The sequence below is a fragment of the Lepisma saccharinum genome, chromosome 2 (assembly GCF_977018435.1).
Source record: "Lepisma saccharinum chromosome 2, izLepSacc3.1, whole genome shotgun sequence".
NCBI classification, from domain to species: domain Eukaryota; kingdom Metazoa; phylum Arthropoda; class Insecta; order Zygentoma; family Lepismatidae; genus Lepisma; species Lepisma saccharinum.
In genome coordinates, this window is record NC_139230.1 from 214,156,996 (window position 1) to 214,172,404 (window position 15,409).

Consider the following 15,409-nt stretch of genomic DNA (forward strand, 5'->3'; position numbering starts at 1 on the left):
GTGGGACAAAGTGTAGTTCGCATACATGTAACAAGTAAGGCAACTTATCACAGAATGAAAATCCCACAGAGTTTTCAAACGTTTGTTTCAGCAATGATGACTGGACACGGATCACACATAATCCCTTGCCAAAATCAAGACACAATAATATTACACTTTTTTCCACTCGAGTTCAATGCAAAGATACCTTCACAAATATCGACTGAAAAGTTTCCATCATGTGCAATTCTCCATTAAATGTTTTCGCCCAGTCGTATTACCTTCGTTTTCTTTGTTACAAACAAGTATTCTTTGCAAATGACATGTAGGAGGGGGGTGGGATCTGCATTTAACATTGGTCAGCTCCTTCTACCTGTGTTCAGGAGCGAAAGCTTGTGGGGTAGTGGTTACCGTTAAGGATTGATAATTTGATGGTCGTAGGATCAAACCCCTCCGGTGGCAGAAACTTTTCGTGCGTTTTAGACATATCCCATTGCGTTCATTGTCCACGTCGTATGAAACGGAATGATTCAGTTTGGAATTAACGATGGTGGGAGGGGAAATATTAAATAACAAAATCTCAATTTCAACGAACCGAGAAGAGGAGAAAAATCGGATAATTCTTATAAATATGAAAATTACATTCATGTTTTTAGTGGTATCATCGCAGGTAAAATCAAAGATCTTACGTGGAAGATTTTATCTTACTTTGAACTCACCGAGCTAATACATTCTCCAATACATTATAAAATGTTAATGAATGTTTCATGTCGATAATGTTATCAGTGCATCAGTTCTTGACGCCGAGACTATTTTCTGCAACTACCCCTTCTCTCCTCTCGTCTCCAGTCCCTTCTATTCTTAACTTCTCCTTCTCCTTCTTCTCTCCCGTCCTTCTCCTCTATTTTTATCTCATACCGCCTTCCCTAATTTTCTCGCCTCTTGTCTCCATCCCACTCTTCTCCACTCCTCTTATCTCCTCTCCTGTCTTATATTTCCGACTCCACGGCACTGTTCTCCCCATCTTTTCGTTCTTCTCTCTGTTCAGGTTTTAATCATTAATCAGTGTATTTTAGTGGGACTTGCAGCACGCCATGAAGCATCGTGTACAGTTGGCAACACTGCCTCAAGACCGTGGACGTTATCAAGTGCGTAGTTTGTGATGTGAAAAACAGTCATTGCAGTACAGTTATGTGCGTGCCGCATCAAGAACACACTCGGTACATTCGGTTAGTGTATTACATACAGTGAACAGCAGCATTATTGTGTATTACATACATTGAACATAGCAGCATACGTATATATCTCAGTACGGGAACTGAGAAAGTTACATGAACATTTCGAGCTTGGCACATTTCGCGCGCAGTTCATTTCGTCGCGGCCAGCAATTCTTCTCGTGTTGCAGCCACTATCAACAACGGAGCTCCGAGCAGCCTTGTTGACGTCTGGAGTCAGTAGCAGCAATCAGCTGTACAAAGGTCAGTCATTTCTGCTAACACAACACCCACACAAGCTCAATTCCTTCCCTCTTGTTTCTTTCCCTTCCTTTTACAATGAATCAAGAAGCACGGAAGAAATTAACACGACAGCGCGGAGTTGTAAAGGGGCAACTTACACGTTTGTTAGAATTCATTCAGAACTTTGAGGAAACTCAAAATATTGAGGAGGTGAAATGCCGTGCTCCGTATTTATCAGATGTTTGGGCAAAATTCAATGAAGTGCAATCACAGCTGGAACTCGAAGACGACGAGTCACAAGAACATGAAACTTACCGTATTGAAGTTGAAGAGTTGTACTTTCAAATAAAGGTTCAAATGCAAAACATAATTTCTAAACATGCTGCAATCAATAATCAGGGTCAAGAATCAGCTGATCAGAAATTTACAAATAAAGACAACCAGCTCAAGCTACCTTCGATTTCTCTTCCTACTTTTGATGGTAGTTACGACAAATGGTTAGGGTTTTCGGATACATTTGTAGCCTTAGTGCACAATAATGACACCTTATCTGCAATTCAGAAATTCCATTATTTGAAATCAGCTGTGAAGGGTCAGGCACTACGCTTAATCCAGAATTTGCCAATCACTGAAGGCAACTACACAATAGCTTGGGAACAGCTAGTTCAGCGCTATGAACACAAGAAGCTCATAGCGGCAACACACATAAAGGAACTCTTGCACATTCACTCAGTTAGTAGGGAAAATGCGTCAGATTTGCGTCACTTCGCAAATACCATTACTAGCAATCTTTCGGCATTAAAGGCATTACAGTTGTCGCAACCTTTAGAGGATGTAGTATTATTGCAGCACTTCGTATCTCAATTAGACATGCAAACAAGACGTGATTGGGAATTAACTCACACTGAGCAAGATTTCCCACCACTCTCAGAATTCTTTACGTTTCTCGAGCATAAATGTCAAGCACTAGAAACTATCAAACCGCAAGTAAGCCAGACACCTAGGGATAATAAATTCAGTGACACAAGGACCAAACAAAACAAAACTACACAGCAGTCACATTCATATTTGGCTTCTTCATCAAATGCATGTTTGTATTGTAAACAACAGCCTTCTCATTTTCTGTATGCATGCCCAGGTTTTCTCAGTGCAAATGTACATCAAAGGAGACAGTGTGTGCGTGAAAACAAGTTGTGTTGGAACTGTTTGAAGCCACATCGAAGCAGGGAATGTAAATCAGGCAATTGCAGAGCATGTTCACAGAAACACAACACTTTGCTGCACGATGATCAACGGAAGCTCGGTAGTGTTCGAAGGGAAACACAGAACAGACACACCGACACCCAAGGCTCAGTGGCGACGAGTGAGACTCACAATCGGGAAAATACGCAAGCATCATACTGCAGTTTCAAGACCACACACATCGCATGTTCTACTTTCAACTGCTTTGGTACAAGTGAAGGATAAGGACGGAAGATTGGTCACATGTCGTGCCTTACTAGATAATGGAAGTCAATCAAACATCGTAACGGAGGAAACCGTACAAAGACTGCGTCTCAAGAAACAAAGGGCGTACATTCCAATTCATGGGATAAATAACTCAACGTCGGAAACTCGCTTAGGTGTGAATGTGAACATTTCATCACTCGCGAATGACTTCTCAAATACAATATCTTGTTCAGTTCTGCCAAAAATCACTGGAGATATGCCTGCAGAGCACATAAACTACGATACATGGAATATTCCAACGGACATCGCACTGGCAGACCCCACATTCAATAAACCTGGCAAGATAGACATTCTTTTGGGCGCAGGGCTTTTCTACTCCATACTGAAGCCAGAACGTCTAAGTAGAGAAGGCAATTACCCTGTTCTGCAAGATTCGCAACTTGGATGGATACTGGGTGGATCCATGCCTCAAGAATGCAACTCATCAATCACTGCATGTTTTGCAAGAACAGATGACAGTTTGGAAAAACAACTTGCACGCTTCTGGGAGTTGGAAGGAATAGAGTCACCACACAGATCTAAGGAAGAAGAGCTATGTGAAGAGCACTTTAAATTAAATACAACGCGATCAGAATCAGGGCGTTTCATAGTACGTCTACCTAAACGCCCAAATCATCCACACTTAGGAGATTCAACTCAGCAAGCCATGAGTAGACTGGAACAACTGGAGAGAAGATTGAAGAGGCAGCCAGCTCTGAGAGAAGATTACAATAACTTCATGAAGGAATACGAGAATTTAGGACACATGAGAAAGTTAGAATCAGACACAGTCAAGGATGACACACAAGTATTCTAGATGCCTCATCATCCAGTATTCAAGCCAGACAGCAGCACAACGAAGACCAGAGTTGTCTATGATGCCAGCGCCAAGACTACATCTGGAAACTCACTTAACGACATTTTACTAGGAGGTCCAATTCTGCAACAAGATTTGTACTCCATCATTCTACGATTTCGCACACACAGCATAGCATTTACGGCAGACACGGAGAAAATGTTCCGCCAAATTATGGTGCATGAAGACGACTTACCATTGCAGAGAATATTCTGGAGATACTCCTCAGACAGCCCAGTAGACACTTATGAACTTTTAACGGTGACTTATGGCACAAAACCAGCTTCATTCCTCGCAACAGCGTGTACACAAATGCTAGCCGAACAGCAACAACACGTGCATCAGAATGGAGCAAGAGCTGTAAGGGAAGATATGTACATGGATGATTGTTTATCAGGCAGCGACAGTGTAGAGGATGCACTGAAATTACAACAAGAATTAATCCATCTTCTACGAAGTGGCGGTTTCAATCTTCGAAAATGGTGTTCTAACCATCCCGCACTTTTAGAGGCAGTACCTCATAGCCAGAAAGAATTGCAGTTACCAGTTCAGTTAGATAAGGATAAAGGTGTCAAAACTCTTGGTCTACTCTGGGATCCAGGCACAGACAAATTCTTAATCGCCAACAAGGCAGCATCAACATCTTCCCACGCAGCAGAAATAAGCAAAAGAAGAGTAACGTCAATAATCGCTTCAATATTCGATCCTCTTGGATTGGTCAGTCCTGTAGTCATCAGTTTCAAGGCATTTCTACAACAGTTGTGGTTTCAACGCATCGATTGGGACGAGAGCTTACCACCGACGTTATTGCAGCAATGGTTGCAGTCGTATAGAAACCTACCACGCATCAATGATATACGAGTCAGTAGATTCATCTTGATTGAAGGAAAAATCAATGACATACAGCTTCATGGGTTCTGCGATGCCAGTACAAAGGCTTACGGTGCAGCAATCTACGTTAGGTCAACAAACAGAAGTGGTGATGTTGCAGTTAAACTTCTTTGCGCCAAATCAAGAGTGGCTCCAGTAAAACAGGTTACACTTCCACGTCTGGAACTATATGGAGCAGTTTTACTTGCCAAATTAATGAAGAAAGTATTAGCGGTACTCAATCTTGCAATCAGTCAAGTATATTTTTGGACAGATTCGAAGATAGTCCTAGCATGGCTGTCATCGCCACCAAACAAGTGGAAAACTTTTATCGCCAACAGGGTGGCACAAGTTCAAGATTCAACAAGTCCTTCACAATGGAGACGCGTGTCATCACATGACAATCCGGCGGACCTTGTATCTCGAGGTGTAGAACCGGCCACATTGCAAGACGATACACTGTGGTGGAATGGACCCACATTCTTGAGTGAAGAATCTTCTTCATGGCCAAATTCTTCGTCACACACAGAGAAAGAAGAAGTTACAGAAGAAAGAAAGGGGGTCACATCACTGGTCATTCAAGTTCCATCGACGACCTTCATCCACAAATTTTCGTCATTATCGAGACTAGTTAGAGTCATTGCCTATTGCCAGCGTTTCATTCACAACACAAAGAATCGTGAAAACAAGAAAACAGAGCAGCTAACAGCAAACGATTTGAGATTCAGCCTGGCAGCAATAATCAAGGCAACACAACAAGATGTTTTCAGAGAAGCATTCCAGGAGCTTCAACGCAATGGACAAGTGGCACGGGATAGTCCATTAAGAAGTCTTTATCCATTCATAGACGAAAACAACATGCTTAGAGTAGGTGGGAGACTACAAAATGCTCAAATACCCTATGAGAGCAAACACCAACTTATATTGCCATCAGAGCATCATTTAACAAGATTCATTATACTAGCAGAGCATCAGAGATTTCTTCACGCGGGCTCTCAGCTACTGTTGGCCTCACTTCGCCAAAAATACTGGATTCCGAGAGCAAGAAAAGTCATCAGGAAGATTATACATAATTGTTTACCTTGCTTCAAGCTAAACTCATCTGCGTCAGAGCAACTAATGGGTCAACTACCATCAACAAGACTTCAACCAGGTACAGCATTCCTCAATGCAGGAGTGGATTATGCTGGTCCATTTAATGTGAAATCAGGAAATGCAAGAAGCAAGATTTCGAGAAAATGTTATGTAGCAGTCTTCGTCTGTCTCACTACAAAGGCTATACATCTAGAATTAGTCTCAGATCTAACATCATCTGCCTTTATCGCAGCTCTAAGGAGATTTACTTCAAGAAGGGGAAAATGTAGAAATTTATACAGCGATAATGGAACAAACTTCGTTGGAGCTTACAGAGAACTACAACAATTGCGTCAGCTGTTTGAGTCTCAAGAATTCAAGACTGAAATACACAAGTATGCAACATCAGAAGAATTCATATGGCATTTCATACCTCCACATGCGCCCCATTTCAATGGCCTGCAGGAAGCAGCGGTAAAATCAATGAAATACCATTTAAGAAGAGCAGCTGGAAATCAGCACTTCACATTTGAAGAACTTTCAACTTTGCTTTGTCAAATCGAAGCCTGTTTAAATTCACGTCCTATCACTGCTATGTCCAATGACCCTACTGACAATAGTTCTCTCACCCCAGGTCATTTCCTAATAGGTAGTCCTCTAACATCCTTTCCCGAGCTTGATGTAGCACATATAGCAGAAAATCGTCTGGATCGGTGGCAACGGATTCAACGGATCTATCAACACATCTGGCAGCGGTGGTCCAGAGACTATCTCAACAACCTGCAGCAGAGAAGCAAATGGACAACAACCAAACCCAATCTCCGACCAGGGATGCTGGTGCTAATGAAGGAAGACCATGTTCCACCCCTCACATGGAGGACTGGAGTCATCGAAGAGGTCTACACAGGATCTGATAAACTTGTGAGAGTAGTGAACGTTCGCACTACTCAGGGTACATTTAAAAGACCAATTCATAAACTTATCCCTTTTCCAACAGAGAAATAATTTGTTGTAGTGTTTTATGTTGATTTAGTAAATCAAGGAGGGGGGAGAATGTTCAGGTTTTAATCATTAATCAGTGTATTTTAGTGGGACTTGCAGCACGCCATGAAGCATCGTGTACAGTTGGCAACACTGCCTCAAGACAGTCTCAGTCGGCAGCAGTGGAACATTCTACGAAGACGTGCGTGTGTGTTGCGGGAACACAATCTAGTTGTACTTGTTAGTTTGTGTATGTAATCATGTGTATTCTTCAAATATAGCATTTACAAAAAAAAACGTCTACTGCATCCGTACAAAAATCAGTATGGTGAAACAGTTACGGCAATCGCAAACACTCTCTTTCTCTCTTTACTCTACTCTCCACTCCCCTCTTCTCGTCTCCTCCTCTCCTCTCCAAACTCCTTTCCTCCTCTTCTATCACCTCGTTTTCCTTCCTCTCTTCTCTCCTCTCTGCTCCATTTTCCTCATCTCTCCTCGCATCTGTTTCCTTTCTCCTTATTACTTCTCCTATCCACTTCCTCTGTCCTCTATTTTCTTCCCTTCTTTACTTTTCCACTTCTCCTATTGCTTTCTCTTTTCTCCTCTCCTTTGTTTTCTTTCGTTTCCTCTCTCCACTTTTCCTTTGAGTAGACTCATCAACAACGAAATACTAGAAAATCGACGTAGTTTCTTTCTGAGAGTATTGCAACAAATGTAATACTGATTTTTTTCTAGTTTTATGCAATAATATTTGGATATCTTTCTTTCGCGTATTTTATAAATACCTAATGTGCATGTGGCAACCCTGAAATTTAGCCTAACTCTACACGCAACCCACCAACGCCTTGTGTAAATTGGGTTGCCTAGTTTAAAATGTCGTTGTCCTAAAACTTTTGAGACACTGTACAACCATTGCTTGGACTTATGAATAGATGACAACACTATTTTCTGCTATTGCGTAAAACATATTAATGATTTTTATGATAAGTTTTATGTCAATTTTCAACTATACTTAGTACGAGTGTTTTTGTTTTTCGTTTCAAGTTCACCTGATGCACAGATAGGTTAATACGGACTGGACATACAGTTTAACACACGAACTACCAAAGGGGTCATTTTGACCCCTCAACGTCATTTATCATTCTTTAATTTGAACATTAATTAAAATATGCACACAGGTGGCGTGACTTTTCTTCTCTCTAATCATTGTGATTACACCCTAAATATCAGATTTAAATTATTATTGGTTTTCTTTAAAAATGATGATTTACCTAGAACTACCAGGGGGGTCATTTTGACACCTGCCTATTTTTACACCCTAAATATCAGATTTAAATTATTATTGGTTTTCTTTAAAAATGATGATTTACCTAGAACTACCAGGGGGGTCATTTTGACACCTGCCTATTTTTAACCCTGGATAAAAAACACGACTTTTTCGATTCTTATAGATACCTTTTTATGAAGGTGTATTATAGATGCCTCTGAAACAATTGTGAACAGCCATTGTGGTTGTTTTGAAGCAAGGTGTTTTAATGTTTGTAAATTATGAAGTCTGCAGGGAGTAAACGACTTACAGGGGCAGAGATTCTAGCCCAGTTGCTGGATATTGACGATAGTGCTTCTGGTGATGAAGGCAGTGACAGCTGGACTGAAAATCAAGATGTTACAGACCTTGACAAAGAAGATGTCTCCAGTAGTTCTGACGTAGATGTCGAATATACTGATTGTGATTCTAGTGAAGAATCTGCACAAGGGAATTCTACTCAAATTAGTGGTAGTGAAGTGGCTCCGGATCAGACTGTATGGGCGGTATTGGATGTAAACAACAAGATATGCGGAAGATTACAAAAACATAATACCAAACCAGGACCCACGTCACACGCTACGCGTAATGTGGAAGATACTTGTGCAAGTGCATTCAGACTGATTGTAACTGATGCCATGTCTGAAATATAAAAAAATGTACAGAAGCTGAGGCCCGTCGAGTTTTAGATGATCCGAACTGGTCGATTTCTCTAGATGAGCTTGATGCATTTTTTGCCTTGTGTTTCCGTGGAACAATGCGGATGAATGGCGTAACTGTAAAGTGTCTCCGGTCTGAAAACTTGGGCTGCAGATTCTTTCGGATGTCATGCCCAGAAATAGGTTTGAAGAAATAATGAGATTTATAAGATTTGATCTCAAATTTACGAGAAACGAAAGACGTAAAACTGACAAGTTTTGCTTATTTTCTTATCAAGTTGGCTAAAGAACTTTCTGAGAAAATGAGACAAAAGCGTGTTTCGAAAGAAGATTTGCCAGCAGCATCTACGAATTCTACCGAAAAAAGAAAGAAGTGCCAGATCGGGAAGTGTAAGGGAAACAAAACCCCCGATCAGTGTTTCGGATGCAAGAAATTTCTCTGCCGATCATGCACTAATGTGGTTCGAAAGTACATTGTGTGCCGCACATGCCCTGAATAAAGAGGGCACTGCGTTTTGTGATTTTCGAGTAAAGTACAAGAATGTCTTTATGATTTTGATTTTGATTAAAAAACTTTATTTTAGGAACAAAGATGGTTGTATTGTTTAGATACGCATTGGAATATATACCTATATGCCTCAACATTATACTATTACTATTACTATTAACAGAACTTAAATTTACTCTTGAAACACTAACCTAACCTACCTAACCTTGTACTCGTTTATTTGTTCATATCTTATATTTTAAATTAAATGTGTAATCTATTGGTATAATAAATATTCCTGAGCTTATTTTTAAAAATATTTCCACTGTATATTTAAACACATATTGTTCAACCGCCTTGGGTGTGGGAGAAAAGAGTTTGATACCTGGTTGAAGCTAGTGTGGTTTTCAATGCATATTCATTTTTATATCCAGTCACATAAAGTCTTGGTTGCCGAAGGAACGCTCAATTACAAACTATAAAACCTTTAAAACACAAGGGGTCAAAATGACCCCTTTGGTAGTTCTTGTATAATCAATTTCCTGGTAGTGCTAGTGTTAAAGAGGGATCTAAACCACTATGTGCCTCCACCGAATTTCGATCCCGGGATCACTTCGTACGATTGTAGGTACAGTCACGGACACTTCTTGGTTGTAACGACCCTATTAAAGAAACACTGAAGCAAGCCCTCTATGCTCGATGTCTGACCACCAAGCGCCTTGTGAGTAGACAACCCAAACAACATTGCAATTCTGCGGCTTGTATACCAGTCACGGGTATACATCTCTGTAAATTGAGGAGTGATGCCAAAGAGAAATACGAGATGAAGATTGTCGGACGTAATGTCTTGTGTTCTCGACATGGAATAATACTCGGTCCACGTTACGTTCCTTGTTTGGGAACGAACCTGACGGACTGGGTTTATATTTTCACTTCTTGCATTACAGTAAATTCCATATTTTACAATTATATTAATGCATTGAACGAAAATAATATCTAGAACAACATCCAACACACCACTCTTGTCACACAAATGCACGTGAAAACACACACACAGAGTTAAGTTTTAACTTCCAAGTCAATGTCCAAATAACAGTAAACGGAGAAGCATGATGTGCGAAACATGGGATATTTCACAGAAAGAATGCGTCTATTTTTAACATACGTGGTTTCTATTAATAGACAATGAGATAATTATCAGAAATTAAGATGCATTTGCTTTTTCAGGTACTGATTAAGGAAACAGACTGACTGGAAAAAAATAAAATGTAGTGCCATTGATAGTGTGTTGGTTAGCGTGCAGAGTTTTCATCAGTGAGGCCTGGGTTCGATCCCCACCATGAGCAAATAATTTTAATATTTTCTAGCAGTAAACAAGTATATTATATTGTTTTCTAGGCAGTTTGACGAAAGGATACACATCAAATTTAATATTTTAATCTGTCCTTTCATTCTTCTATTAGGTTCTCTACCACAAGGGATATAGAGATTCTATATCTTGGCGAAGGATATCTTTTCAGTGGTTCCGTAGCTACGATTATGAACAGTGAACGGTTTTTCTATGCTTTAATGGGATATAAATAAACAAGGTAGAAGAACACGGGTTGGTTTGATGAACTAAATTATTTCTGTGAAATATCCCATGTTTCGCACATCATGCTTCTCAGTTTACTGTTATTTGGACATTGACTTGGAAGTTAAAACTTAACTTTGTGTGTGTATTTTCACGTGCATTTGTGTGACAAGAGTGGTGTGAACGTGTGTTGGATGTTGTTCTAGGTATTATTTTCGTTCAATGCATTAATATAATTGTAAAATATGGAATTTACTGTAATGCAAGAAGTGAAAATATAAACCCAGTCCGTCAGGTTCGTTCCCAAACAAGGAAAGTAACGTGAACCGAGTATTATTCCATGTCGAGAACACAAGACATTACGTCCGACAATCTTCATCTCGTATTTCTCTTTGGCATCACTCCTCAATTTACAGAGATGTATACCCGTGACTGGTATACAAGCCGCAGAATTGCAATGTTGTTTGGGTTGTCTACTCACAAAGCGCTTGGTGGTCAGAGATCGAGGGCTTGCTTCAGTGTTTCTTCAATAGGGTCGTTACAACCCAGAAGTGTCCGTGACTGTACATGGTATTGCTACATTTTGGAATTTCTCTATTCATCTTGGACTAATGCGGGGGGCCGCAGGGGCTCCCCGAAAAATGGATTTCTTGAGTAAATTACCCTGTTTTCTTATTTTTCATTTCCAAATTGTTCCTGTATCCAGGTGGATTTTTAACATTCTACCTCTTGTGAAAGTCCTATCCATTCAATTCAAAATAAAACACACTTCAACTCTCTAGGACGAATAGTTATCATTCTATGAATTAAAAAAAAAACATTTCTCCTTGTATTTGAAAAGCCCGCGCTTTAAAATTCTTATGAAAGAAAACTAAATTCAGCTTTGGACGAACTTACAATACAGAACGAAACTGAAATATCCTCTCTGTTTGCGAGAAATTCCGTGTAGCTGCTTTCGCGTGGGACAGGTGTGATCCCAGCCGTCGGGTAGATGTTTAGTGTCACTTTATCTGCCATTTTTGGCTAATTGACCCAATAAAGATGAATGGTGATTGGAAGAAAACTGCTGAAAGGACATTCCAAAAGAAACGTGATTGCACCAGGACTCGAACCTGCGATTGTCGGTGACAAGATCCTGAGTAAACCAGTCAACGCGATTGGCCACCGAGGTGACTTGCTATACTGGAGCAAGCGAACGAAAACAAGTCTCTGCGCAAGTAGTGACGAGATGACTCTTACCAATGAACACGTGGGAGGGAATGGGATTGCGTGGAGGGGAGAAGCCTCCGCAGCAGCGTGTACTGCTTCACTCTGCCCACTCGAATTCCCTCCCCTTCTCTGCCGCTATGAGCGGCCTTGCTCCACAGATTATGTGGATAGAGCAGAGTGCGAATTTACGGGGGGCATGCCGGGGATTTCCCCCCTACAAAGAATTTTATCCCTGGCAGGGATGTTTTCATACCCCTCTTCCCTCAAAGAAAATGGAATTGAAAGCATTATACCATTTTTTTTACTATGTATCACACACGATTCAAAAATAATTTGTGTCCATTGAAGAGTATGTAGATTTGCGAATTAAACACAATTTTACAACTGAACAACTCACCGAGTACAGAGCAGGCTGTTTTCCATTAAAGTTTGCATGGCATAGTTCTGATATTTTACATGTATCAAAGTTCACAAGAAACTTGTAGGTAGGTTGACAATAGAAATTTGCTCATGTTTTCTGTTTTACTAGTTCGATAGATGTTTTGGTGTAAGAGTATTGGTTTTCCTAGAATGCAAATATATGTACTAAGTGTTTCTAAATTACGTGTAAAATGTAAATGTTATAAAATTTAATGGCATAGGTTAGAACCAATGTTCTAAGGTACTTACTGTAGAACCGCTAGGCAATAACTAACTGGTAAAATGTACAAATTTGCATACCTCTAAAAGAATACCTACCTCCCGAAATGAAATCACAAATACGCTAATTCGCATAGTGGGACAGAGAATACATTTAGAAAAAGAGCAGGTTTTTCTTGCATCGCGATCAGCTGAAAGAGACAAAAAAAGCCGTAATGATGAAAAATGTACACCATAGAGCGATACGCTATCCACTCGCCCACAGAGACGGTAAGCGTTTATCAAGATTCAATTCACTATAATTAGTACATATTGAAGCGTGCACGCCATGAAATTGCTAAATGTTTTCCAATTCTTGCGCTGTAGGATATTCAAGGCTCCGACATCCGGACAATGACAGCACTCGTTAAAAGTGTGCCAAGGACTGGCACACGATTGCATTATCCAGGTGATACGAATTAAACATGCAAGCGTGATTATATCCACAGGCCATTGCGTCACAAACTTGCAGAGCTAATGTCACGTGTATCCTTAGTATTGAACGCTTGTTTGATTATTCCTCAACCAGCCTCTGTGGTGATGCTCTTACAGCTACTCGCTGCGTATTCTGGGGTTCTGGGTTCGAAAAGTGGATAGATTTAATGAATATTGATGATGGCGGTTTCACCTTCACATTACAAAACATTCCCACAACCACGATTAACCTGCAGGTACAAACATGTTATATAAAAGCACAAAAATTGTTTCGAGGCATTTTTTATTTGTATGTACAGGGTGAGTAACTTCGAAACAAACAAATGGTTTCGCTTGATTGATTTGCTTTATTTTACTTCGCTCTTTGTGCCACTTTAGGCTAATTTGCGTAGATGGGGATGAGTGATGATATGATGAAATTGATGAATGGACACTCCCAAACATCCATGCCCAGTCCGGGATTCAAACCCGGGACCCCTTGACGTCGTAGCGCGATGTGATAACCACTCCGCCACGGGGGCCGGCTCAAATGGTTTCGAAACTGAAAATGCATTTCACAAACTATCAACGGGACATCACAAAATGCATGATGCGAGTCACATTGTGGTATTTGCAACGTATCTGCTGCCATGGAGCGGCCAAAAACTGATTCAATTCGCACAAATTCGGTTTTGGTCGTCCATTCGAATGCGATGACCCATATCAAAAAATACTTCGTACAAAATTTCCGTGCAATTAGGAGCCCTATCCAATAAATCCCCCTTTGCATGTAAAATTCTCCACTAGTGTTGCCCACGGGACGAGACGGGACAGGCTTTTAAAAATTCGAGACGAGACGAGATTGACCATGTGTCATAAGACAAACGAATATTTTCGAGACGAGACAGCATTTCCACGAGACTCCACTAGACGAGACAGGCCAAAGTCTCGTCTCGTGGGCAACACTATTCTCCACATATTCTCCCCCTGGGCACCCCCGTAGGTGGGGCACCACGAATTTTTAAAGTACCGGCATTCGACTTAGTGGGTTTTCATGTGAAAATATATGAGACTTTTATGATTTGTTCTGTTTTGGAAACATTAATCTGTATCGAAGTTGAACTCGTAAAACAGTTTTTGGGCGCTTGTTCGAAAATCATTGACGAACCTCCCACCCACAAAAAACGTTTCTTACAAAACTTCTTTCAAATTAAGAGATCTATCGAACAAATTGTCACTCGACAACCTTTACTACTGGAATCTTTTAGGTTCCCTCGCCTTTCCCTGGGGAATCCACCTAGCGGGGAACAGGTAGGTTCTATGTACCAACACTCCAATCACCCCATGCGTTTCCGCGAGATGGTGTTGATAGTTTGTGCAATTTGTTATCAGCTTCGAAACTAATAGCCCGTTGAAAGTTACAGACTGTTGTAAAGAAAAACGTCTCACGGAGATTTCTGTTATGTACACTTTTATTTACACCCCTCCCCTTCTCCGTATATACTGTACATCTTTCCCTTACAGATCGAGTAACAAATGCTCTAAGTTGCCTTTTGCTCCATTACCGAGGAATGCACTTTTCCGGACTTCACTCTACGAGCGCACTATTTACTATAGCGCTAACTCGCTCTCGCAGCGTATCACGCAAGAGTCTCTACGCAGTCCTCTAAATAAGTGCTGTACATGTGAGACAAGCTACGAGCGCACTATTTATAATAGCGCTAACCCACCCCCGCAGTTTATCACGCAGATATCCCTACGTACGGCGCTCACTCTTTATGTATCCATCTGACTACGTAACTCTCTATGTATCCATGCGACTCTGTCTGTATCAATCCACCTAGCCCGGTGACCGAGTCACTGTAACGAGTCGGAACCCGGTATATAGAGCGACCACAAGGAAAAGAACCTTCGGCCAAAAGTCTCCGCGCATCTTCCCCTCCATCGGGTCATAAGGAAGCATGCTCAATCTATCACATCCCCTCCATGCACAGGAGACGCGGTTCTGTGCATGCTCTTTTGCTTGTGGTTCCACTATTTATTTATTTATTTATTTATTTATTTATTAAACACTACAGGCAAATGCCCAGTTACAGTGTTTTGAGGTTAACTGAGTTCAGTTTACATACATATTGACAAAAAAAGTAATTAAGAATTGGAAAGAGAAAACAACAAAGACAAGGAGAAAAGAACTACGTATAAGACGGAACAGAATAATCATTACATAACAACAATATATAATACAAGGGTGGTATATCATAAAGTATACAACATATTTGGTTACAATGCTATTATATACAGGGTTCACATAATATGTTTGCTTTTAGGTCTAAATAGATCAATGTCAGGGGTATTATTGGAGACTATATTGTACAACG

General features: G+C 40.6%; 3 protein-coding genes across 3 annotated transcripts in view; 2 read left to right on the plus strand and 1 right to left on the minus strand.

The window, feature by feature from the left end:
• Window positions 1-15,409, minus strand: part of LOC145984305 (plasma membrane calcium-transporting ATPase 2-like) — a 621,336-nt gene that overhangs the window by 513,596 nt on the left and 92,331 nt on the right.
• On the plus strand, window positions 2,722-3,741 carry LOC145983848 (uncharacterized). The gene has a single exon (XM_083116893.1). It carries the CDS (start codon window positions 2,722-2,724, stop codon window positions 3,739-3,741), a length of 1,020 nt encoding a protein of 339 aa, XP_082973019.1.
• On the plus strand, window positions 3,742-6,729 carry LOC145983849 (uncharacterized). Its single transcript, XM_083116894.1, has one exon. It carries the CDS (start codon window positions 3,742-3,744, stop codon window positions 6,727-6,729), a length of 2,988 nt encoding a protein of 995 aa, XP_082973020.1.

Coding starts and splice junctions, on each gene's coding strand:
- LOC145983848 (XM_083116893.1), top strand. CDS start 2,722: ATGATCAACGGAAGCTCGGTAGTGTTCGAAGGGAAACACAGAACAGAC.
- LOC145983849 (XM_083116894.1), top strand. CDS start 3,742: ATGCCTCATCATCCAGTATTCAAGCCAGACAGCAGCACAACGAAGACC.